The 25181-nt window shown below is 44.2% G+C and overlaps 1 protein-coding gene across 6 annotated transcripts in view; it reads right to left on the bottom strand.

Annotated features, from left to right (window-relative positions):
* The window catches only part of fancg (FA complementation group G), a 72398-nt gene extending 49988 nt beyond the window's left edge, over positions 1 to 22410 (bottom strand). For 2 of the 6 annotated variants that reach the window (XM_041195418.1, XM_041195428.1), the window contains exons 1-5: positions 22248 to 22410; positions 17513 to 17597; positions 14457 to 14585; positions 13121 to 13311; positions 4380 to 4539 (exon numbers count right to left, since the gene is read on the bottom strand). In XM_041195418.1, the coding sequence (XP_041051352.1) occupies positions 4380 to 4539; positions 13121 to 13311; positions 14457 to 14585; positions 17513 to 17597; positions 22248 to 22322 (640 nt within the window). In that variant the 5' untranslated portion in view covers positions 22323 to 22410. Of the gene's footprint in view, positions 1 to 4379; positions 4540 to 13120; positions 14085 to 14456; positions 14586 to 17504; positions 17598 to 22247 lie in introns of those variants that run through there. The other 4 variants (XM_041195455.1, XM_041195438.1, XM_041195447.1 and 1 more) reach the window with 4 other exon arrangements.
* Between the last annotated feature and the right edge of the window lie 2771 nt (positions 22411 to 25181).

The following is a 25181-nucleotide window of genomic DNA, read 5'->3' as shown; positions in this document are numbered from 1 at the left end:
TAAATGCAAGAAGTCACTTGTGGGAGTAGTGTACAGGCCCCTTAATTGTAACTACACGGTAGGAAAGAGTATAAAAGAGATATGGGAGCTTGTCAGAAATGTACAGCAATAATCATGGGGGATTTTAATCTACATATAGACTAGAAAAATCAGATGGGCAAAGGTAGCGTAGATGAGGAGTTCATTGAACGTTTTCAGGATAGTTTCTTAGAACAGCATGTTCTGGAGCCAACCAGAAAGCAGGTTATATTAGACCTGGTATTGAGCAAGAGAAAGGATTAATTGATAACGTAACAGTGAAGGCACCCCTACGTAGCAGCGATCATAATATAACTGAATTTACATTCATTTTGAGGGAGAAACAAGTGCGTCCAAGACCAGTATTTTAAACTTAAATAAGGGCAATTATGAGGGCATGAAAGCAGAGCTAGCTAAAGTGAACTGATAAATGAAGTTATGGGATAGATCAATAGAGGTTCAGTGGCAGACATTTAAAGGGATATTTCAGAATATGCAGAATATATACATTCCAATGAGAAAGAAAAATTCCAAGGGGAGGGTCCACCATCCATGATTAACTAAAAAGGTTAAAGATAGTAACAAACTTAAAGAAAAAGCACATAATTACGCAAAGAAGGGTGGCAGTTCTGGAGATTGGAAAGAATATAAAGAACAGTGACGAATGACAAAAAGGTTAAGAAGGAAAAAAATTAGAGCACAAGAGAAAGCTAGCCAGTAACATAAAGACGGATAGTAAGAGTTTTAGATATCTAAATAAGAGTTAACAGGGTGAGCATTGGTCCTATAGAGAGAATGCATCTGGGGAATTGATAATGGCAAGTAGGGAGATGGCAGATGAATTAAACAGGTATTTTGCTTCAGTCTTCACTATAGAGAATACATGTAACATCCCAGAAATTGCTGTAAATCAGGAAATGGAAAGGAGGGAGGAACTCGGGAAAGTTACAAATCACCAGGGAAGTGGTAATGAGCAAACTGTTGGGGCTGTGGGCTGACAAATCCCCAGGTCCAGATGGACTTCACCCAAAGGTCTTGAAAGAAGTGGCTAGTGAGATAGTTGATGCATTGGTTTCAATTTTCCAAAATTCCCCAGATTTGGGGAAGGTTCTTTTAGATTGGAAAATAGCAAATGTAATTCCTTTATTCAAAAAGGGAGGGAGACAGAAAACAGGAAATCACAGGCCAGTTGGCCTAACATCTGTCATAGGAAAAATGTTAGAAGCTATTATTAAAGATGTTAAGGGCACTTAGAAAAATTCAAGGCAATTGGACAGGGTCAATATGGTTTTGTGAAAGGGAAATCATGTTTAGCCAATTTATAGGAGTTCTTTGAAGGGATTACATGTACTGTGGATTGTGGGGAGCCGGTGGACGTACTGTACTTGGATTTCCGGAAGGCATTTGATAAAGTGCCACATTAAAGGTTACTGCTGAAAATAAAAGCTCATGGTGTAGGGCTAATATATCAGCATGGGTAGAAGATTGGCTAGCTAACAGGAAGCAGAGAATTGGCATAAATGGGTCTTTTTCTGATTGGCAGGATGTGATGAGCGGTCTGCCACAGGGATCAGTGCAGGGGCCTCAACTTTTTACAATTTATATAAATGACTTGGATGAAGGGAGTTGAAGGAATAGTTGCTAAATTTGCTGACGATACAAAGAAAAGTAGGAAAGCAAATTGTGAAGAGGACATAAGGAGGCTACAAAGTGACATACATAGGTTAAGTGAGTGAGCAAAGATCTGGCAAATGGATTATAATGTGGGCAAATATGAAATGGTTCATTTCGGCAGGAAGAATAAAAAAAGCAGATTATCTAAACGGTGAGAGATTGCAGAGCTCTGAGATTCAGAGGGATCTGGGTGTCCTAGTGCATGAATCACAAAAGGCTAGTATGCAGATACAGCAGGTAATTAGGAAAGCTAACAGAATGTTATCATTTATTGTGAGGAAAATTGATCACAAAAGTAGGGAGGTTATCCTTCTGTTGTGCAGGGCAATGGTGAGACCACATCTGGAGTACTGTGCACAGTACTAGTCTCCTTATCTCAGAAGAGATGTAAGTACCTTAGAAGCAGTTCAGAGAAGGTTTACTAGACTATTACCAGGAATGGGCGTGTTGTCTTATGAGGAAAGATTGGACAGGTTAGGCTGGTATCCACTGGAATTTAGAAGAGTAAGAGGCAACTTGGTTGAAACCTTTAAGATCTTGAGGGGTCTTGACAGGGTGTATATGGAGAGGATGTTTCCTCTTGTGGGAGAATCTAGAACAAGGGTTAGCTGTTTTAAAAATAAGGGGTCACTCATTTAAGACAGAGATGAGGAGAATTTTTTTCTCTCAGAGGATTGTGAGTCTTTAGAACTCTCTTCCTCAAAAGGTGATGGAAGCTGAGTCTTTGAATTAATTAACAAGGGAGTGAAAGGTTATTGGGGGGTAGGTAGGAATGTGGAGTTGAGGTTACATTCAGATCAGCTATCATTTTATTAAATGGCGGAGCAGGCACAAGGAGCCTTCTCCTGCTCCTAATTCGTATGTTCATATGAATTGATCTTAAATGTGCATCATATCAATGTAACTCAAAATGACAACACTGGTCAGCCCTTTAAGGAAGAATATATGTGATGAGATGCTGATAAAGTTAATATTTTCTAACCCACTCAGTAAACTAAGTTTTAAAAAACACAAAATCTAATCAAATTTTGCTAACATTTTAAGAAAGTAATTATATGCTATTGCAAAGCACTTGCAACACAAGATGTAACATGAAAAACTTTCCAAACCCTTGGGTGAAATTTTAGAGTCCCGTCACAGCGGAGGCAGAGCCGTAAAATGCATGAGCCGTTCAAAAGTCCATCGACTTCAGAGGGACCATAAAATCTCGCCGGCCTAAATTTCCACTGCTTATGTTTAAAAAAAAAATCATCAGTTTGTCACCTCAAAGCCGGCCAGTTGTTCCTTCAAGACCCACACTCCAGGATGTGAGCACATAATCCAGGCTGACATTTCAGTGGCATGCTCCAATGTACTAGCTTTCAGGTGAGATGTTAAGCAAAGGCCCTATCCTGTCTGCTCGGGTGGACATAAAACAAACTTCGGTAGAATTGAAAGGGAGTTTTCTGGATGTCCTGGCCAATGTTCATCTCTCAACATACTTCACAAATCATTTGCTATTTGTAATGCTTGGCATCAATTAGCTACCGGATTTTCTGATTCATTGGCCCAAATCTTCTGATCAGAGTCAGAACCCTTGTGTGCACACTGATCAAGCAGAAAACTACCCACTAACCTACATATGATTTTTCTGTCCAAACACCTGATAAAGGGTCCTGCAGACCTCACTCAGTTCAGGAATCCACGAACAGAGAGTGAGGAGAATCAGCACAGAAGCCACACAGCCTTTTTATGGCCCAAGGTGCTGTACTCTGTTAAGTTTTGAAAGGTCCCCAAGCTTCTCAATGTGTAGGTGAATGGGTGGGTGAGCGAATGGATGAGTGTAGGTATGTAAGTAGATAGGTGGGTGAGGTAAGTGGGTAGGGTGGTAGCTGTGGGAAGGATGAGTCAGTGTGTAGTTACCCGAGGGTTAGACTAGGGTTTTTCTGTCTGACATTTCCTGGGTAACTATTCAGCGAAGTAAGTCAGAACTGTCCGAAGTCTCTGACTTTAACTCAGTGTTGAAGCCCTTATCAGAGGGTCCCACGGAGCAGGGGACTTGCTCCTCGGAAGTTAAAATTTCCCAGGCGAATTTCCCATGGACAGTGTGTCAGGACTTCTGCGGGGTCTTGACATGTACCTTGGGTCATATGTCCAATCTCTGACGATCCGGAGACCGGAAGATCTGGGCCACTGACTGTGAAGCGCTTCGAGAGGTGCCATACAAACTAAAATTCTTTCTTCTTACTACGAAGGATAATGGTACAGCACCATATAGTGGTGAGACAGAAGCTCACACTTACAGACATTCCAAACCCTATCTGGGCTGTTTTATAGCAGGACTGGAAAGAGAAAAAACAGAGAAAATCCACAACAAGCATTAAAAAACACTACAGTAAGTTTCCTGGCAGAAACATGGCATAGAAAGGACAAAAAAAAACATTATTTTATCTTGAATGAGTCCAATACATTTAGAATGGTGGGGAAATGGATCCAAATGTCTGTGTTGAGGGCTTTTTCTCAATTGATGGCTAAGTTTCAAACTGCACACTGCAGTATGACAGCATGTGGATGGCATGTAAAACGTCATAGTGTGGCTCATAAATGTGATTCAAGCAAAAGATTTTCACGCACAAACAAAATCCCATTACTGGTCACATATTAGCTGATAAGTTCACAATTAGGTACATAATTGGTTAGATTGGTACCTCGAATAAACAGAGCACAGGTATAAATCAACTCTCCAAGGCTGCTGAGACTCTGTACCAACATAAGATGACTCCCACTTCCATCTTTTAAAAGGTCTCCAGCTTTAATGCATTGCAACAAATCATCAGAATGCACATTCAAACCAGAGCCTGGCGAACCCTGAAAAAAAGGAAAGGGGAAAGTGAGCAATAGTAGTTTTATTTTTACATTATCAAAGAGCTATTCCACAGACTTAAGACAGCATGCTGCACAGACAAGTATTTTTTAACCAATTGTTATATATGATACATTTCAGTAACTGATTCTGGAACAGCCTTCTAAAATGCAGTGCCAGGTGGCCTGCCTGGAAAATAGTCAGCTCCAGCAGCAGATTGTTGAATTTGGAGCACCCCCCCCCCCCACCCCCCCCACCCCCCACACCACCACCACACCCCCGGGCTGCGTTTCCTGCCATCAGACGTCAGGAACCTCATTGTAATACATCTACATATCATTATAAGCCCAGCCCACCGGAATCATCGTCCTCGCCGCTGGATCATTCGCCCACGTTGGGGTGATTGAACACTGACATGTTTCACAACGGCGTATAAAAAGCGTGCACTTGGCAGTCTGCACTTTGAGGGGAACTCAGAGGTGAGTACACAGTAATGCTGCAGAGGACTCACCCAGGTTGCCTGTTGGACTTCAAGGTTGAGGCACATTGAGGATTGGGGCAAGGGTTTCCCTGCAGTTGAGGCACATTGGGTGGGGGATCAAAGGCTGCCCTGTGGGTGAAGGTAGTGCACAAGCACGTGCAGGATGGGGGGGTGGTGGGCGAGAGAAGCGGCCATGCATTAGTGACACCTTGTATAAAGTGACCATTCCTCTGCAGCTGAGACAGCTCAGGCACAGCCATGTTGATATGGCTGGAGTCGGGCCTCTAGCTTCTTTGCCCACTCAAGCAATGAAGACGCATCAAAGTGCCACCAAGTGCTCTAAAGCTTTACAGCTAGGGCACAGACTGAAAAGAAATGAGCATTTTAGTGGACTGCAGAACAGTTGGGTGACTGGGTACATTGTACAATCTCCTTGCTAAAGCTGGCCACAGAGCAGTCACTGGCGGAGGCGTTCACAACCCCTTTGTAATGTCATTATTCGGTTTGGATTAGTCTCTCCCATGGTTCAAGCTCCCATGGTAGCGTTGCAGTGCTGGTTAGGAGAATGCCTGTACCTGAGCTGAGAGCATAGCATGCAGTCCAATCGGCAAAGATTCCACCAAATGGTCGAGTGGAGTGGGGGGTGGGGGAGGGGCGGGTTTCAGGCAGCCATGCAGCACACTAATCTCTGGCCATCCAAGTGGTGGCCAGCACTCTCCAGGATGTGTTAAAGGGCCTTCAGACTTAAGCAAGAACCAAGACAAGTTCTTAGTACACCCATGCTAATCTACGCATCTCTTTCATCCTGCAGAAGTACAACATTAGGATCATGAAGCCTGGTAAACTAGCTGTAACCCTTGTGGCGTAGAGAGTGAAGATGACGGAGAAGAGTGCAACTGAGGCACCTGGCTTTGCAGAGGGAGGAGCAGCTCCCTTTGGAAGAAGGGGGTGATGGAGCTCCTGCACAAGCCATTGAAGAGCCACAGCGAGCCATCACTAGTTGGCACCTAGCTAGACCCAGGGTTTACAGGCGCTACCTTTCGTTCCTGCAGATGACCGAAAACCATTGTCGCTGAAGACTGTGCATGACTAGGAAACTGGTCGGTCACATCTGCCAGCTACTGCAGAATTTGGCGCCGGGGACATGGAGGCTATCCACTGTCAGTGGTTGTGAAAGTAACCACGGCGCTCAATTTCTATGCCAGTGGCTCCTTTCAGGGCTCCACAGGTGACCTCTGTGGGATATCACAAGCCTCCACCCCCAATTGCATCCATGAGGTCATGAATGCCATCTTCTTGAGGGCACACAACTTTGTGCATTTCGCCCAGGACCAGGACAGCCAGAGTGCAAGAGCAATTGGATTTGCCCAGATCTTGCGTTTTCCACAGGTGCAAGGTGTGATCGGCTGCACTCACATGTCACTCAGATCTCTGTCGCAATACACGGTCAACTATGTCAACCACAAGGGATTCCATTCGCTGAACGTGCAGTTGGTGTGCGACCACCACAAACACATCCTGCAGGTCTGAGCACGGTTTCCAGGGAGTGTCCATGACTCCTACATTCTCAGTCAGTCACAAATCCCTGATGTCTTACAGGGTCCACAGAAGCCTCGGGGACAAGGGCTACCCACAGAGGACATACCTGATGATACTCATGCGGCGGCCTCAGACTGCAGCAGAACGACGGTACAATGAGGCTAATGCCGCAACTTGCAACTTGGTGGAGCGGACCATTGGGATGCTGAAAATGAGGCTCTGGTGCCTGGGCTGGTCTGGTGGGGCCCTCAATACAGTCCACAGAGGGTGTCACTCATCGTTGTCATCTGCTGCACTCTTTACAACCTGGTGCTGCAACAGGGAGAGGAGCTGGCTGAGGAAGAGCTGGAGATCTCCTCCAGTGAGGAGGACGCAGATGAGAATGGGGGTGAGGAGGACCTCGAAGGCGTTAATGACGGAGATGAGGCCCTCACACTGGCCAGACAAGGCAGGTGCACTCAGGAGGCCCTCATAGCTGCTAGATTTGTGGAGGATGATGGCGATGACATGCAGTGAAGAGATACCGTAGATCCTCACATTGCATCCATGAACACTTGACTCCAGTCTGGCAGCGCAAATACCCTCTGTGAGAATGCTCCTGTGATAGAGACGCAGTGGAGGGCCTAATAGTCGCTCAGTTGCAGGAGGATGATGACAACATGCAGTGAGGACACTCCATAGATCTTCACATAGCCTCTGAGAATGTCTGACTCCTGTCTGGCTGAGGGCAGCTAGCTTGTGCCCTGTGATCAGGGTCATAACATAGTGACGCAGCCATGAAACTTTAAAAGCATCTGATCCTTTGTCCGTCTTCAGCACCGACTCCTTCAGGAGCACAGCATCACTGGTCACAGACAGCAGCATTATCACAGGGATTATGTGCGCTGCCAGACTGGAGTCAAATGTTCATAGATGCAATGTGAGAATCTATCATGTCTCCTGCTGAAGAGATGGGGGCCAGCCCCACCTTAAAAGGTGCTGAGAGCTCACAGAGAGAATGATGAAACTCTGTGATGCCTGCCCACAACATTCTGGCAGCAATGGCAAGTACCATTGAGGTGCAGGCATCACTAATGTGTCCAGGGAGTGAGAGATCAGACCATCACTTCAGTCTGAAGGCTGCACAATGCACAGGAAAAAGGCCCTGGACTGAGACACCTGCATTTATCTTGTGCAGAAAGGTTTCACATCTGAGTGACATGAACACTGCTCATCAGAACAAGGAACTGTAGGCAGGGAGACATTCTTGAGAGTCTGTTGACAATAGTGAACATTATGTTCAAGTGATTAACACCCGTGCCCAGTTTGTACAACTAATTCTTCTTAACTTTCCCAACCCTGCTGCTACGACTTGGTGCTCCCCAGGCATCCACAGCGCAGGTGGAGGCAGCCTTCTGACTGCTACGCCCTATGACCTTGGTGAGGGTCCTTTGGAGGGCTGAGACTTGGAGGGCCCCAGCCTGCTTTCAGTGTCCTGCTGTGTGGCAGTGTTACCCTACCCGGCCTGTGGAACTGGAGCTGCTGAGGTCACAGGATTCAGATGGGCCGGACACTCCCGGAATCACCTGGGTGAATGGCCCCGAGGGGTACACCTGCTGATCCTCCTCCCTGTGGGTGCCCAAGGGCCCCTGGCTGACAACTTGAGGAGAAGGGATAGCTGGAGTGAGATCAAGCTGCCCACTCCCCTCTCACGTATACACTGTTGGAGGCCAACTATGGCATCAGTGATGGAGTTGAGCCCACACAGCTGTGCAGGAGCGAAGTCCTGAACCAAAGTCTCCATGGTGGCCGCCATCGTACCAGTGTTGACCTCAGGGCCGGAATGCCTATGCACTAACACCACAGTTGAGGCTGGACGGACTCCTCCATTGTGCCTTGCAATCTGAGGAGTACAGCAGACATCCCTTCCTGATGTTCCCAAGTTTGCCTTGCAGCTCCAGCAACTGTGACATGACCGAGTCCAGAGGCTCATCTCCGACTCAGACTCAGCAAACTTCTGGCCTCCAGCAGTCCTCTGTGCCAGACACCTGGGAAGTCCCTGCCGCCTCCTACCGTGGATCAGACAGTGTGATGTGCTCACCAGATTGTGATCCCGAGGCTACCCTAGAACTAGGTCCCACCAAGGTGTGTGTCTCTGCACTTGTGGAGGGTGTGGGTGAGCGTTGTGACAGGACTTCAAGGAGGGTTTCTCCAGATTCCTCTTCAGAGGTTTCTTCAAAGCTTGATTGGAGGCCCTGGTCATGGACTCCGTCAGCTGTTTCCCAGATGTGCCTGGACAAGCAAGGGGAGATAATTAGTGCATGGCAGTGGCCTGAGAAACAGGACACGTCAGTCACAGCATGGTTGTCTAATGGACATTGCACTGCTGGACTCTCACATGGTAGAGCAGCGCCGACCTCACTGTCAGCACAGGAACGATCCAGATCCTCACTGGCCAGCTGGATGGCTCTGTTTTCAAAGTCCATGAGGCCCTTGATTTCTGGCATTCCTCCACCAGTCTGCGACCTATTCCTCTTATTGTGTGCCAGCTTGTCCTGCACGAATCAAGATGGAGAGAGAGTGTAAGTAGTACGCCTGCCAGGCCAGATGATAAATATACCTGGCATGTTTAGGTGGTGAGTGATCCCATGGATGGGATGAGGACAATGAAGGTGTGTGTGAGAGAGAGTGAATGGTGATGTCCCTTGAACCAGCAGGGAGTGACTGCCCTGTGGGTGTGAGAGTTGAGAGTAATGAGAAGAGTGACTTACCCTGGCTGAACGGAGATCATTCATCCTCTTGAGGCACTGGCGGCTGTCATCTTTTGAAGGGTGTTGGCGCTGACCACCACCTCCCAAGCCGGATTAGTGAGGTTGTTGTCCATCCTGCAGCCAAAGCGGGTGTAGAGAACATCATGGCGAGCATCTAGTGCGTACAAAATATACTCAAGGGACGCATCATTGAACCTGGGGGCTACAGCCTTTTTGCCTTTCAGGGCCATGTCTTCTTCGCAGCAGTCGTGGGCTGGAAGCACTGAGAGGGGTGTGCGGGGCTGCACTTTAAATATGGTGCCCGGTGTGCTGAAGCGGCAAGGTGATGGTGTGGCGGGCGAATGAGAGCCTGCTTACCATGAAACGGCATGTTTCCTGGGAATGCATAATTACTGCGATGGGCTTGGGATGATATGCGGTGAAAAACCGCTATTGCGGCCCGCGGGCAAAACGTCGTTTTTCCTGCCCGCTACCACACTTAGTGCAAATCTGGGGCTATTCCGCCCCTTGACTGGAATGAAATTTAAACTCAGTTGCCTTCATCAGTTTTCAGCTCAGCCTCTGGAATGTACCTGTTATCCTGCTGATAAATAATACTGAGTGAAACTGTGTCACCCTCAAGAGTAAGCAAAATAAAACAATAGATCAGAAAACCGGTCTTTCCATCAATAGAATGAAAAACACCATTTCAAGGTTTTACTGTAAGTATTGCTTTTAATGATTACGTTCATATAATCCTTGCATTTCCAATGGGTTATATTGCATTGTTTTCTAAATGAATCTTTTTTTTAAACTGGATATTGAAGTGGTGCAGCAACATGGGGCTCCTCAGCACAGTGCAGTGGAGAGGCAAGGCACATGTTCCATCAACCTTATCCTCACTGGAACATACAAAGTGTTCCAAAGACCAAACCATCCAATTTCAGATTATTAGCAATTTGCAACTTGTCAATGTTGTAAATATTTGAGAATTGCCTTCTTCTGTGACTATTTCTGGGAGATCCAACTGAACTTCTATGTGGAGAGTAATATGAAATACACATTCTGTTTAGGTTATCACTGCAAAAATCCTCATCCTTCAGTACTCGAATCATTGGTACCACTCTGAATTTATTTTCTGCTCCAATATCTCTAATTACCTTCAGGGTTTAAGGTATGAATATGAATCAGCTGTGTGAAATGAACATTTTCAAATCTAGTTTACAAGATAATGTATTGTATAAGTGTTTTCCATTAAACAAGCCATATGTCTGCTTTAGTCATAAATTAGGCAATAGGCAAAAGAAGCCTCGCTGAACAGGTTGTTCACACGCTTTCTAACCAAGGCAGCATTAAATGGCCTGATCTACACACCAAAGCTTTGAAATCCATCTTGATTGACATCTTTGATCAATCTTGAATATCTGTCTATTTCCTTTTGTACCAGCCTGAATCAAAGGGAAAAGAATGATATAACAGTGCTGGCAAATGTCTTCAGTTTCCTCACTGCACCACCATTATAATGGGCCAGAGGCTAAAGGGACTTCATGAAGCATCTATCTTATGTAAACAAAAGCCCTCAAAGACAAATGGTCCAAGTTACTGCAGAGTAATTCTATAGCTCCATTAATAACTTTTATCGTTCTGAAATTATTTTAAATTACTGATGAAAAATTAAATATTCCACTGCTGTAGTTATTCTGTTTGGGCCTATCTGGCTGTTGTGTTTTTTCGGTTTTTAAATATAAACTAATAGCTTTTAAGCCTGAAACCTAAGTATATTAATGCATTATTTTTTGCTATCTTGAGAAAACCAGTACAAAATTTGCAGCTTGTGTCATTTCTATATATACCTCAAGCATATAAAAGCATTTACAGTTCATCTGAAGGCTCGCTATGCCAGATAACTTGAGTTTCAGTTTATCAAAAGCGCATGCCTTAGAAACTGACTTTTGCATTGAGAACATGTTGAGGGATGTGCTAAAGTTTGGGACAGCCGCTGAAAAGTATCAATGGGGAGAGGCAACTTTCTAAGGCCCTCCTGCCATAGTACACTGAGGGACTGGAACCCATGTAAAACCCTTTGGGCTGTATGCACCAGAGTATGTTTGACATATTTGTAAGTGTAGTGAGGCATCTTAGAGTGTCACATACTGTGTGGAAAGAAACTGATCTGCTTTGCACTTTACTAAATGTTAAATTTGAACAGTTATGCAATGTACCTTAACAAATTTATGAACAAAATATGTTTTTGGAAAATAAAACTGTTGCATTGAGGATGATTAAAAAACCAGAGGTCACCTGAACCTTAACACATTAACCATGATTCCCCACAGCACTAAAAGACTAATTTTATTTTCCAGTGTCCTCAGGAACAAAGACCAGGATTTCCCAGCTCCGGCACGGCAGCTCCCGCCGCAATGGATGCGGTGGATCATTCAAACTTCCATTCACCTCGGTGGGACCAGAAGATCCCGCTGTTGGGAGGGGCCGGAAAATTCCGGGCAAAGAGTCTGAAAGCAGACCTCCTTTAATTTAGTTTGCTAAACTACCAAAGTAAACCCACTCAAATGACACAGATTGACTTTTATTAGAAAACATTTTGTCACAACACAATAGTTCTAAAGGTTTTTAAAAATTGGTGCCATGATGCAAACTATGCTGTGTCAATACTGCCAAAATAATCCAAATAAAACGTAAAAAGAATCACATGTTGCCCAGTTTTACAACATACTTCTGTTATCTCTGGCAGACAATTCGCCTTCTGTTTGATAGTATAAACTAGCTGTTTGGGATCCTTATGCCTAAATATAGAGGAACATGATGAAAACTCCCTCCCTAACAGCACTGCAGGTGTACCTACACTACATGGGCTGCAGCGGTTCAAGAAAGCAGGTCACCGCCACCTTCTCAAGGGTAATTAGGGATGGGCAATAAAAATGCTGGCCTAGCCACATTCCCATGAATGAATAAAAACAATTGCAGCTGCACATCCTTGTGAACTATTTATGGACAGTGGAAAAGACCAAACATACTTTCGAGAAGTACAGAATTAAACAACCTTCAAAACCCCCAGAGAGATCAAAAAAAAGGTTTCCGACACCCAAATGTAAAGTGTTTCTCTGAATAGCCAAACATGGCTAATGAACTAGTGGGGTAGAGCTGCCGCAGATATTCACTCAGGTTCAGTGGAGTCAGCTACTCCCTTAAACAGCCTTAAAATCCTGGACTGTAACAATGAAAGTCCCTTGTGTTCAGGACAGCATCTCCACATCCTGCATGTGCACTCCCTCAATCTGCCCAATTTAACAACAGGCAAGATGATGTTCAGTTTGATCTGTAAACTCTTTTATTCCACAGTAGGCAAAACAGGCAAGAACACTGCCTATACTTAGAAACACTTAGTACAATCACCATAACATCTTTTCACGAGATTATAAAGTGCACCACTGCACCATTATCTTAATATAACACCATGGGCCACCAAAAAGAGCACTGGTTCTTCTTTCTTTATGTTCGGGGTTTTAAACTTCCCTCAAAGCCCCCAAAGAGATCAAAAAAAATTTTGAACACCCAGATGCAAAGTGTTTCTCTGAATAACCAAATATTGTTTGGGTCTTGGAAAAACATCCTCACATCTCACTGTAATCAATATTCATCTGCTGGCCAATCTACACCTCAACATGTGCTTGGCTTGGGAAATTAAATGCTTTGAGCAAGCTTTTTGCCAAAATAAAATGTTAGCATAGCCCACATACAAGTACTTTCCATGATAAAATGGGCAAAGAATCCTGAACCACAATAAGCAGTTAATCTCTAGCTGCTTTCCACACTTACTCTGTCTCTTAGTATGCGAAGTGCAGCATCAATCTTATCCAGTTGATTACTAACCAGCCATATTACACACTGCAAGTAGATCAGTTGATCAACTGCCTGAATAAAAGCTGGGTCATGGATGCTCTGAAATATCATTCCCCATAATTTCAAAATGTCCAGTCCATCAAAATGTCTACCATAAGCTTCCAATCCTGTTTTTAAAAGAATGCAAAAAACAATGAAACACCAAGTATCTTAAAAGTCTTAAATCTATAACACAATAAGCAAGATTCCATTATTCCTATATTATTAAAACACTCAGGTCAAGCTGGAAACAAAGAAATAAAGAAAACAGCTCATTTAAATTGGACAGTATACAGTAAAATGGAATAATTTGACAGTTGCAGTGAGAGATGTATTCTAAAGAAACCATGCCAAATTTTTATAAAACACCAAGAAGCATTCTCCATTCATCCAGCCCAGGAACAGCCTCACAAGAGACTAATCACAGGAGGAGGCTGCTGGGATAAGCTCCACGGTGGGGGAAGGGGGTAAAAAAATTGAAGAGCAAGTCACCATGCTACTCTCGTGCACCTTAGAAAGGCTAGCTCAAGGCCTCAAACCGGTGTCAGCCTTGACTCAGTGGTAGCACTCTAGCTACCAGAGGGTTGGGCACATAACCTAGGCTGACACTTTAGTTCCACACTGAGGGAAAGCTGTATTATCAAAGGTCCTGTCTCTTGGATGAGATGCTAAATCAAGCCTCGTCTCTCCAGAAGGTAAAAAACATTGTGGCACTTCTCCTGGACATCTATTTCATTGCTCTTTGTGGCTCCTTGTCTTGTGCAAATTAGCTGCCATGTTTCCCTAAAAACACAATAGTAACTGCACTTCAAAAGTGCTTCATTGGTATAAAGTGCTTTGGCACATCTTGAAGTTGTGAATGACACTTCTTTTCCTTCAGCATCTTCTCAAAGGTACACAACTGTGAACATAGATGAATGCAGGTATAATTTCTTGGAGATAGAATATCATATGGTAATAAATAATTGATTTAAATACAGAGATATCAGAGGATTTCTGTATTAAAAATACATTCAGTGGTTTATTGAGCGAGAAGCAGCATTAGTCATTTATTGCAATTTCATACATCTGCCGTGTAATTAGATTATTTGTATTAGAATGCATCAGTTTGTACACAAACCTAAAAAATTGCTTCATTAAGTCAATGTCCCTTTCACATTTGGATATAAGGTAACTTGAAGGAACAATTAAGTCACAATATAGAGCTAGTTGTGTGCAGTGGTTATAGCAAACTTACGACTAATCCACCACACAAATAGAGTTTAAAACTTACCTCGGACAAGTCCCTCATACACCAATGAGTTATCATTTTGATTGATGTCAGACAAACTAAGTCTTAAAACAACTGCATTGTACAGAATATTCAGTTCCAAGGGAATGCTGGGTACAGTTGCTGGCAATCCTGCACAAAGACCATAAAGAATTGGGATGTACTCCAAAGAAAGGAAAGGTTACCCTTCTGATGAGCCATCAGGCTGTAGAACATTTATCCACTGTATTGGCAATGAAGCGTAACACACTCTCACTAAAATACTGTTAACATTGGACTCTACTACATCAGTGATCCCACATACGTAGAAAGTTCCAACTTCATATGGCTCCACAGACAAGACGTCAAGAGATCAGTCAGTTCAACAAATAAAAGGTGGGAAACACATAAACCAATCAGAGGCACACTCTCCAATAGCGGGTTAGTTTATGGTAGAAAACATTTTAAGAATGTCTAATTAAGGATGAAATTACCACATATCCAGGTAAAGACAAACAGTAAGAAGGAACCACCATGGATTTCAAAAGGGACAATTGTGACAAATCTCATTAAATCCTTTGATGGGAGAAGTGCAGTGGAAGTAGGACTTGAGGAAAGCATTTGATAAAGCTTCCTTTACCAAGCCAACATGTCCAGCATGGAGGCAGAAAACACTTAAAATAGGCTCTACAGGGCAGGACATGTTGTTTGTATAAAAACAAAAAAACTGCGGATGCTGGAAATCCAAAACAAAAACAGAATTACCTGGAAAAACTCAGCAGGTCTGGCAGCATCGGCGGAGAAGAAAAGAGTTGACGTTTCGAGTCCTCATGACCCTTCGACAGAACTGTTCTGTCGAAGGGTCATGAGGACTCGAAACGTCAACTCTTTTCTTCTCCGCCGATGCTGCCAGACCTGCTGAGTTTTTCCAGGTAATTCTGTTTTCATGTTGTTTGTATGTCTGATACTAGATTCCCAAAGCAACTGTAGTCAGAACTCGTTTGTGACAGGAGACTCGCAGGACAGTGGAAACACACTAGGGGTGTCCTCAAAGCATCCCTGAAGAGATCAAACATCTCTGTCGACTCATGGGAGTCTCTCGCTTGTGACTGACCAAGATGGAAGTTTATTCAAGAAGGCATCCAACACATCGAAAGCCTTTGTTGGGAGCATACAGAGGAGAAGTCAAGTCATCAGAGAGTGTACACAAACCTCTAAACATGTCATCTGCCCAACCTCACAAGCACTACCTGCCCTGCTCGTGGCAGAATCTCAGATCACAGATTGAACTTCTCAGCCATCTCAGAACCTATCAAACCAGAGTGGAAACAAGTCATCCTCGATTCTGAGGGACTGCTTAAGCAGAAGGGACAAAGGAGATAACTGGAGAGAATTCAGAAGCCTGGAATTAGGGGCTGGGTAGCAAGCTGGATTAAAAATTGGTTAGAAAGAAGAAAAGAGTAAGTAAGAGTTAAGGGCAGTTTTGATTGTTTGGAAGTGGGTTGCAGTGTCTAAAGGGGTTCCATTTTGGGACCACATATGTTCCACGGTGTACCTCAATGATTTGGACGTAGGGAGGGAGTGATGTTGAAACTTGCAGATGATAAAATAGGAAGTATAGTCAATTATTTAGAAGACCAAAAAAACTACAAAGGATGTTGATAAAATGGCTAATAAGCAGGAGATCGAACCAATGTTCCCTCTAAGCTGCACAATTGAATAGCAACCTTAAGGTTCCCATGCAGGCCCCGCACAAGTCAGCCTTTTTAAAATATCACGCAGTGCAAAAGAAATTAGAGGGTATGTTGGATGGGACTCAGTGTCAAAAAGTATAAGGTATATTGTATTTTGGTTCATAAAAACTGTAATTATATTCTGAATAAAAGTAGGCTCAGTGCTGTGTAAGAACAGATGAATTTAGACATATGTTTTCACAGGACATTAAAGGCACTGTACTACAAGTTAAGAGGTATAAACTATAAAACTCAACAGTTAGTGATGAGCTCGTATAAAACCTTAAGACCTCATTTAGAGAACAGTCTGCAGTATTGGGCTGCATATCACAGGAAAGACATTTAGGATTTAGAGAAGATACATTATCTACCTTACTCACTGGGATGCTGGCTGGTATAAGAAAATGCTAATGCAAAAATAAAGTTGATTTTTTTTTTCATTAGACCAATGCAGATAATAGATGACAGGATGTGTTTAAAAATCATGAAGATCGGGCTGTGTAGATAGAAACACTGTTTTCAGTAGTTGAGGGATCAAGAACAAAGGGCCCTAGATGTTAAATGGAAGAGATGTGGAACAGAGGGCAGCAGAAACCCTGTTGAGAGGTTGTCAAATTGACTTCCAGGGTTAGTGGGTGAGGCAGAAACTAAATCATCTGCTGCTGAAATTGTCATTCATGCCTTTGTTACTATTAAACTTGACTATTTCAACACACCACTGCCCCATGTTCTACTCTCCCTAAACTTGAGGTCATCCAAAATTCTGTTGCCTGTGTCCTAACTCACATCAATTCTTGTACACCATTACCCCTATCTTCACTGACCTCTTGGGTAAGTATCACCACGATTTTAAAATTCTCATCCTTGTTTTTAAAACCCTCCAAGGCCTTGCCCCACTCCACACCCTTTCTCTCTGTGTAATCTCCTCCAGCTCCACAACACTCAAGAGATATTGCACTACTCAAACTCCAGGCTCTTGTGCATCCCAGATCACCTGTCAAGACCCTTACTCTTGATACTCCCTCCACCTCTCTTTCTTCATTTAAGATACTTCTGAAAATCTACTCTTTTGACCAAGCTTTTGGTCATCTGCCCTAATATCTCTTTCAGTGGTTTGGTGTCAAATTTTGCTTCATATTTATATGAAGCACTTTGTGATGTTTTAACATTTTAAAGGTGCTATATAAATACAATTTGTTGCTGTACTGAACTATTTATATTCCTACATCTATTGAAGCTGTAAATATAAATGTTTAAGTCTTTAAGATGGCTAGATACATATAATATGGATGTTAATACAATTAAATAAACCATAATGAATGGTAGCATCAATATTTACATTAATACCTTGGATTTTCTCCAGTAGTTTTCTGAAAGAAGCATGACTCTGTTGCAAGATGTCTGTCCGATTTACAGTAAGGGTAGAAATATTCTGGTGGGGGGAGAAAAAAGTTAGCATTGTACAGAATAAACCCTGTGCAGAGATGTAAAGGTAAAAGCTTCAGACTGAAAGAGATGCAGGGAATGCATTTCCATGAGGGTTCTCATGATCATTTGCCATAACCAAAAAAAACATTTTTTTCCTGAAAATTTTCTACAGCTGCTTAAACAGCCCATGGCACAATATTTCATTAGTATGTTGCACCCATTCTGCTGCTGCTTTGTCATTCTTCTTTACATCAGGTTCTACAATTTATTTATAGGATTGACAGCCAACTATCAAAAAGCTCAGTCCAATGGAAAATCATACATTTGCTCAATACTAATCATTGAAATTGAATATTTCTCCTTACTACCAAGCTGCCACTTGTCAGCCAAGAGTGGTGTATTGATAAAATGTATGATGTCATAGACTGGTCAGATGAAAGTTCTCATCATTGGTTTCCCACAGTGGCCAGGTTTTGCGTCAGCAACATACGGATGGCACCAGCCCTTCATTACTCATATTGCACACAAACTTCGTTGGTTTATGCACATCCTTGATTTTAGTTGCTTCACCGCTGGTGACAATGCCTTCAGCTATCTAGGCTCAAAGCTCCAGAATTCCCTCCCTAAACCTTTCCACCTATCCCTTCTCCTTGATGACACTCCTTAAAATCTTCCTCTTTGAGAAAGCTTTTGTTCACCTGTACTAATATTTCATGTGGCTTGATGGCAAATCTTGTTTGAGAATGCTCAGGTGAAGCTCCTTGGGACATTTCACAACATTAATATACAAATGCAAATTGCTGCTCATGATCTGGTGAGTTTAGTGCATATCTATCACTGGAGTTCTGCAAATTTATCCCTTTTTTTATTATTCATTCACAGGATGTGGGCTTCGCTGGCTAGGTCAGCATTTATTGCCCATCCCTAGCTGCCCTTCAGAAGATGGTGGTGAGCTGCCTTCTTGAACCACTGCAGTCCATGTGGTGTAGGTATAACCACAGTGTTGTTAGGAAGGGAGTTCCAGGATTTTGACCCAGTGACAGTGAAGGAAAAGCGATATATTTCCAAGTCAGGATGGTGAGTGATTTGGAGGGGAACTTCCAGGTGGTGGTGGTCCCATGTGTCTGCTTCCCTTCTTCTAGATGGTAGTGCTCGTGGGTTTGGAAGGTGCTGTCTAAGGAGGCTTGGTGAATTCCTACAGTGCATCTTGGAGATGGTATACACTGCTGCTACTGTGCGCCAGTGGTGGAAGGAGTGAATGTTTGTGGATGTGGTGCCAATCAAGTGGGCTGCTTTGTCCTGGATGGTCTCAAGCTTCTTGACTGTTGTGGGAGCTGCACTCATCCAGGCAAGTGGAGAGCATTCTATGACACTCCTAACTTGTGCCTTGTAGATGGTGGACAGGCTTTGGGGAAAACAGGAACTGAGTTACAAGTTGCAGGATTCCTAGCCTCTGACCTGCTCTTGTAGCCACAGTATTCATGTGGCTAGTCCAGTTCAGTTTCTGGTCAATGGTAACCCCCAGGCTGTTGATAGTGGGGGATTCAGTGATGGTAATGCCATTGAACATCAAGGGGCGATGGTTGGATTCTCTCTGGTTGGAGATGGTCATTGCCTGGCACTTGTGTGATGCGAATGTTACTTGCCACTTGTCAGCCAAGCCTGGATATTGTCCAGGTCTTGCTGCAATTGGACATGGACTGCTTCAGTATCTGAGGAGTCACGAATGGTGCTGAACATTGTGCAATCATCAGTGAACATCCCCAGTTCTGACCTTATGATGGAAGGAAGGTTATTCATGAAGCAGCTGAAGATGGTTGGGCCTAGATACTACACTGAGGAATTCCTGCAGCGATGTCTTGGGACTGAGATGATTGACCTCCAACAACCAAAACCCTCTTTCTTTGTGGTAGGTATGACTCCAACCGGTGGAGAGTTTTCCCCCGATTCCAATTGACTCCAGTTTGCTAGGGCTACTTGATGCCACACTCAATAAAATGTGGCCTTGATGTCTTCCATTAGTTTGAATGTTGAGTCTCTCAGGAAGATATCAGCAGATTCTGGAGGTGCAGAGCATTTGGCCATTAACTTCCTGATTTCCACTTTTAACTAAACATGTGGTTGCCAGAAGTTGCCACCGATTTACTCTTTAAAGCGGTGATTGGGGATTTTTACCACAAAATCCTGACCAGAGAGTTTGAATTTAACTGTATCGTAGGGAAGTGGAGAAAGACAACAGCAGCAATGCAAAGTCAAGACTAGTCATGGTTGGGTGAGGACCATACATCAGCAACTCAACATGCTCTGAACCAATAATTGTTTTTAACCCCATAACAGAATCTTTTACAGATTAATTTTGCATGTATCTTACAGTCAGAAACAGGGAATTTATAATGGGGAACAAAGAAATGGCTGACCAACTAAATACATACTTTGGTTCTGTCTTCACAGAAGAGGACACTAATAACATATCAGAAATTTTGGGAAACACAGGGTTTAGTGAGAGGGAGGAACTGAAAGAAATCCGTAATAGTAGGGAAATGGTTTAGGGGAAATTGATGGGATTGAAGGCCGATAAATCCCCAGGGCCTGATAATCTACATCCCGGAGTACTTAAGGAAGTGGCCCTAGAAATAGTGGATGCATTGGTGGTCATCTTCCGAGATTCAATAGATTCTGGAACAGTTCCTACAGATTGGAGGGTAACTAATGTAACCCCGCTATTTAAAAAGGGAGGCAGAGAGAAAACACGGAATTATAGACCAGTCAGCCTGACATCGGTAGTGGGGAAAATTCTAGAGTCCATTATAAAAGATTTAATAGCTGAGCACATGGAAAACAGTGGCAGAATCAGTCAGAGTCAGCATGGATTTATGAAAGGGAAGTCATGCTTGACAAATCTACTGCAATTTTTCAAGGATGTAACCAGTAGAGTTGATGAGGGGGAGCCAGTGCATGTGGTTTATTTGGACTTACAGAAGGTTTTCGACAAAGTCGCACATAAGAGATTGGCATGTAAAATTAAAGCGCATGGGACTAGAAGTAATGTATTGAGATGGATAGAAAACTGGTTGGCAGACAGGAAACAAAGAATAGGAATAAACGGGTTTTTTTCCGAATGGCAGGCAGTGACTAGTGCGGTACCGCAGGGATCGGTGCTGGGACCCCAGTTATTCACAGTATTTATTAATGATTTAGATGAGGGAATTAAATGTAATATCTCCAAATTTGCAGATGACACAAAGCTGGTTGGGAGGGTGAGCTGTGAGGAGGATGCAGAGATGTTTCAGTGTGATTTGGACAAGCTGAGTGAGTGGGCAAATGCATGGCAGATGCAGTATAATGTGGATAAATGTGAGGTTATCCATTTTGGTAGCAAAAACAGGAAGGCAGATTATTATCTGAATGGCTATAAATTGAGAGAGGTGAATGTGCAACGAGACCTGGGTGTCCTTGTACACCAGTCACTGAAGGTAAGCATGCAGGTGCAGCAGGCGGTAAAGAAAGCAAATGGTATGTTGGCCTTCATAGCCAGAGGATTCGAGTACAGGAGCAGGGACATCTTGCTGCAATTATACAGGGCCTTGCTGAGACCACACCTGGAATGTTGTGTGCAGTTTTGGTCTCCTTATCTGAGGATGTTCTTGCTATAAAAGGAGTGCAACGAAAGTTTACCCGACTGATTCCTGGGATGGCGGAACTGACATATGAGGAGAGATTGAATTGATTAGGATTATATTTGCTGGAGTTCAGAAGAATGAGGGGGGGTCTCATAGAAACCTATAAAATTCTAACAGGACTATTCAGGGTAGATGCAGGAAGGATGTTCCCGATGGTGGGGAGTCCAGAACCAAGGGTCACAGTCTGAGGATTTGGGGTAGACCATTTAGGACTGAGATGAGGAGAAATTTCTTCACCCAGAGTGTGGTGAGCCTGTGGAATTCGTTACTTGAGAAGGTAGTTGAGACCAAAACATTGTATGTTTTCAAGAAAGAGTTAGATACAGTTCTTGGGACAAAAGGGATCAAAGGATATGGGGAGAAAGCGGGAGCAGGCTATTGAGTTGGATCATAATGAATGGCTGAGCAGGCTCGAAGGACCGGATGGCCTACTCCTGCCCCTAGTTTCTATGTATCTTGCTCTTTTCCCTCTTAGCCCACAGCGACCTACAGGCAGACTCGGGACTCCCAACAAAAACCGCTGAACGCTTTTGCCTTCTTCTTCTACCCCATGCATATTGGATGGGGTTAGGGAATTGGGGTTGATGAGAGAAAAATGAGTGGCATGGGGTAAGGTGCTCAGGCTGGGTAGGAGAATAGGCTGTTAGTCAGGTCCTGAGGCTTGGATAAATTGGTGAACAATTCCTGCGGCGAGGGAAGTCCCAGCGAACTTCATCTGCAGCCCATCTCCATGTCTCCAAGAATCATACTAACATCAGACTTGGAAAGTTTCAACCATTTTGCTTTTAAACGAAAGCATTTTAATTCTGGATAAAGATAAGACTGCAGCAACGTATGTGCAAATTTCATCTTAAACAGCTAGTTAAAGTTACGGGTAACCGATGCTCCGCAACGTTTGTTACGTAAAATCATAGAAAGCGCGAATCCTACTCCCACGTTTACTGCTGGTTAGGCAACTCCAAAATCCGCTTTACCTTCAGCTGAGCCACTAACTTGCGGTTTTCTTCAGCCCACATCTCCAAACAGCCTCTACTACCGCCACCATCCATCACTCCTGGTTTATGCTTTTTCACAAAAATTCAGGTGACAACCTAGAGGAACAAACTTGTGGAACACCGCAACATAAACAGGAAGTCCCGCCTCCTTACTTTGTCCAATGAAAAAGTCAGATTGTGACAGAGATCGTTCACTGATTGGTTAAGGACATGTCAATCAAAAACAAATAGGCAGCGCTTTCACCTTCGGATGAAGAGCGCGGGTGACTGACTGAAAAGACGGGTCATGTCTTTATACTTATGGGGAAGTGTCACACTTTTAGACTGTAATTGTTCTGTTATCTACTTTGTTTACACTCTTCTTAAACGATCAATACATCTGACGGTCATATGACTATTTTTAGCCAAAGTCCCGGCGCTGAAACTAGGATAAAAACAAAAAAACTGCGGATGCTGGAAATCCAAAACAAAAACAGAATTACCTGGAAAAACTCAGCAGGTCTGGCAGCATCGGCGGAGAAGAAAAGAGTTGACGTTTCGAGTCCTCATGACCCTTCGACAGAACTTGAGTTCGAGTCCAGGAAAGAGCTGAAATATAAGCTGGTTTAAGGTGTGTGTGTGGGGGGCGGAGAGATAGAGAGACAGAGAGGTGGAGGGGGTTGGTGTGGTTGTAGCGACAAACAAGCAGTGATAGAAGCAGAATATCAAAAGATGTCAACAACAATAGTACAATAGAACACATAGGTGTTAAAGATAAAGTTGGTGATATTATCTAAACGAATGTGCTAATTAAGAATGGATGGTAGGGCACTCAAGGTATAGCTCTAGTGGGTTTTTTTTTATTTTATATAATGGAAATAGGTGGGAAAAGGAAAATCTTTATAATTTATTGGGAAAAAAAAAGAGAAGGGGGAAACAGAAAGGGGGTGGGGATGGGGGAGGGGACTCACGACCTAAAGTTGTTGAATTCAATATTCAGTCCGGAAGGCTGTAAAGTCCCTAGTCGGAAGATGAGGTGTTGTTCCTCCAGTTTGCGTTGGGCTTCACTGGAACAATGCAGCAAGCCAAGGACAGACATGTGGGCAAAAGAGCAGGGTGGAGTGTTAAAATGGCAAGCGACAGGGAGGTTTGGGTCAATCTTGCGGACAGACCGCAGGTGTTCTGCAAAGCGGTCGCCCAGTTTACGTTTGGTCTCTCCAATGTAGAGGAGACCACATTGGGAGCAACGAATGCAGTAGACTAAGTTGGGGGAAATGCAAGTGAAATGCTGCTTCACTTGAAAGGAGTGTTTGGGTCCTTGGACGGTGAGGAGAGAGGAAGTGAAGGGGCAGGTGTTGCATCTTTTGCGTGGGCAAGGGGTTGTGCCATAGGAGGGGGTTGAGGAGTAGGGGGTGATGGAGGAGTGGACCAGGGTGTCCCGGAGGGAGCGATCCCTACGGAATGCCGATAAGGGGGGTGAAGGGAAGATGTGTTTGGTAGTGGCATCATGCTGGAGTTGGCGGAAATGGCGGAGGATGATCCTTTGAATGCGGAGGCTGGTGGGGTGATAAGTGAGGACAAGGGGGACCCTATCATGTTTCTGGGAGGGAGGAGAAGGAGTGAGGGCGGATGCGCGGGAGATGGGCCGGACACGGTTGAGGGCCCTGTCAACGACCGTGGGTGGAAAACCTCGGTTAAGGAAGAAGGAGGACATGTCAGAGGAACTGTTTTTGAATGTAGCATCATCGGAACAGATGCGACGGAGGCGAAGGAACTGAGAGAATGGGATGGAGTCCTTACAGGAAGTGGGGTGTGAGGAGCTGTAGTCGAGATAGCTGTGGGTGTCGGTGGGTTTGTAATGGATATTGGTGGACAGTCTATCACCAGAGATTGAGACAGAGAGGTCAAGGAAGGGAAGGGAAGTGTCAGAGATGGACCACGTGAAAATGATGGAGGGGTGGAGATTGGAAGCAAAATTAATAAATTTTTCCAAGTCCTGACGAGAGCATGAAGCAGCACCGAAATAATCATCGATGTACCGGAGAAAGAGTTGTGGAAGGGGGCCGGAGTAGGACTGCAACAAGGAATGTTCCACATACCCCATAAAGAGACAGGCATAGCTGGGGCCCATGCGGGTACCCATAGCCACACCTTTTATTTGGAGGAAGTGAGAGGAGTTGAAGGAGAAATTGTTCAGCGTGAGAACAAGTTCAGCCAGACGGAGGAGAGTAGTGGTGGATGGGGATTGTTCGGGCCTCTGTTCGAGGAAGAAGCTAAGGGCCCTCAGACCATCCTGGTGGGGGATGGAGGTGTAGAGGGATTGGACGTCCATGGTGAAGAGGAAGCGGTAGGGGCCAGGGAACTGGAAATTGTTGATGTGACGTAAGGTGTCAGAGGAATCACGGATGTAGGTGGGAAGGGACTGGACAAGGGGAGAGAGAAGGGAGTCAAGATAACGAGAAATGAGTTCTGTGGGGCAGGAGCAAGCTGAGACGATCGGTCTACCGGGGCAGTTCTGTTTGTGGATTTTGGGTAGGAGATAGAAGCGGGCCGTCCGAGGTTGGGCAACTATCAGGTTGGAAGCTGTGGGAGGGAGATCCCCAGAGGAGATGAGGTCAGTGACAGTCCTGGAAACAATGGCTTGATGTTCAGTGGTGGGGTCATGGTCCAGGGAGAGGTAGGAGGAAGTGTCTGCGAGTTGACGCTCAGCCTCCGCGTGGTAGAGGTCAGTGCGCCAGACAACAACAGCACCACCCTTGTCAGCGGGTTTGATGACAATGTCAGGGTTGGACCTGAGAGAATGGAGTGCAGTAAGTTCAGAGAGAGACAGGTTAGAATGGGTGAGAGGAGCAGAGAAATTGAGACGACTAATGTCGCGCCGACAGTTCTCAATGAAAAGATCGAGAGAAGGTAAGAATCCAGAGGGAGGGGTCC

This window comes from Carcharodon carcharias, chromosome 1, assembly GCF_017639515.1.
Source record: "Carcharodon carcharias isolate sCarCar2 chromosome 1, sCarCar2.pri, whole genome shotgun sequence".
Classification (NCBI taxonomy): domain Eukaryota; kingdom Metazoa; phylum Chordata; class Chondrichthyes; order Lamniformes; family Lamnidae; genus Carcharodon; species Carcharodon carcharias.
The sequence above is the reverse complement of the archived record's forward strand: the minus strand, read 5'-3'. Positions and strand labels throughout refer to the sequence as shown.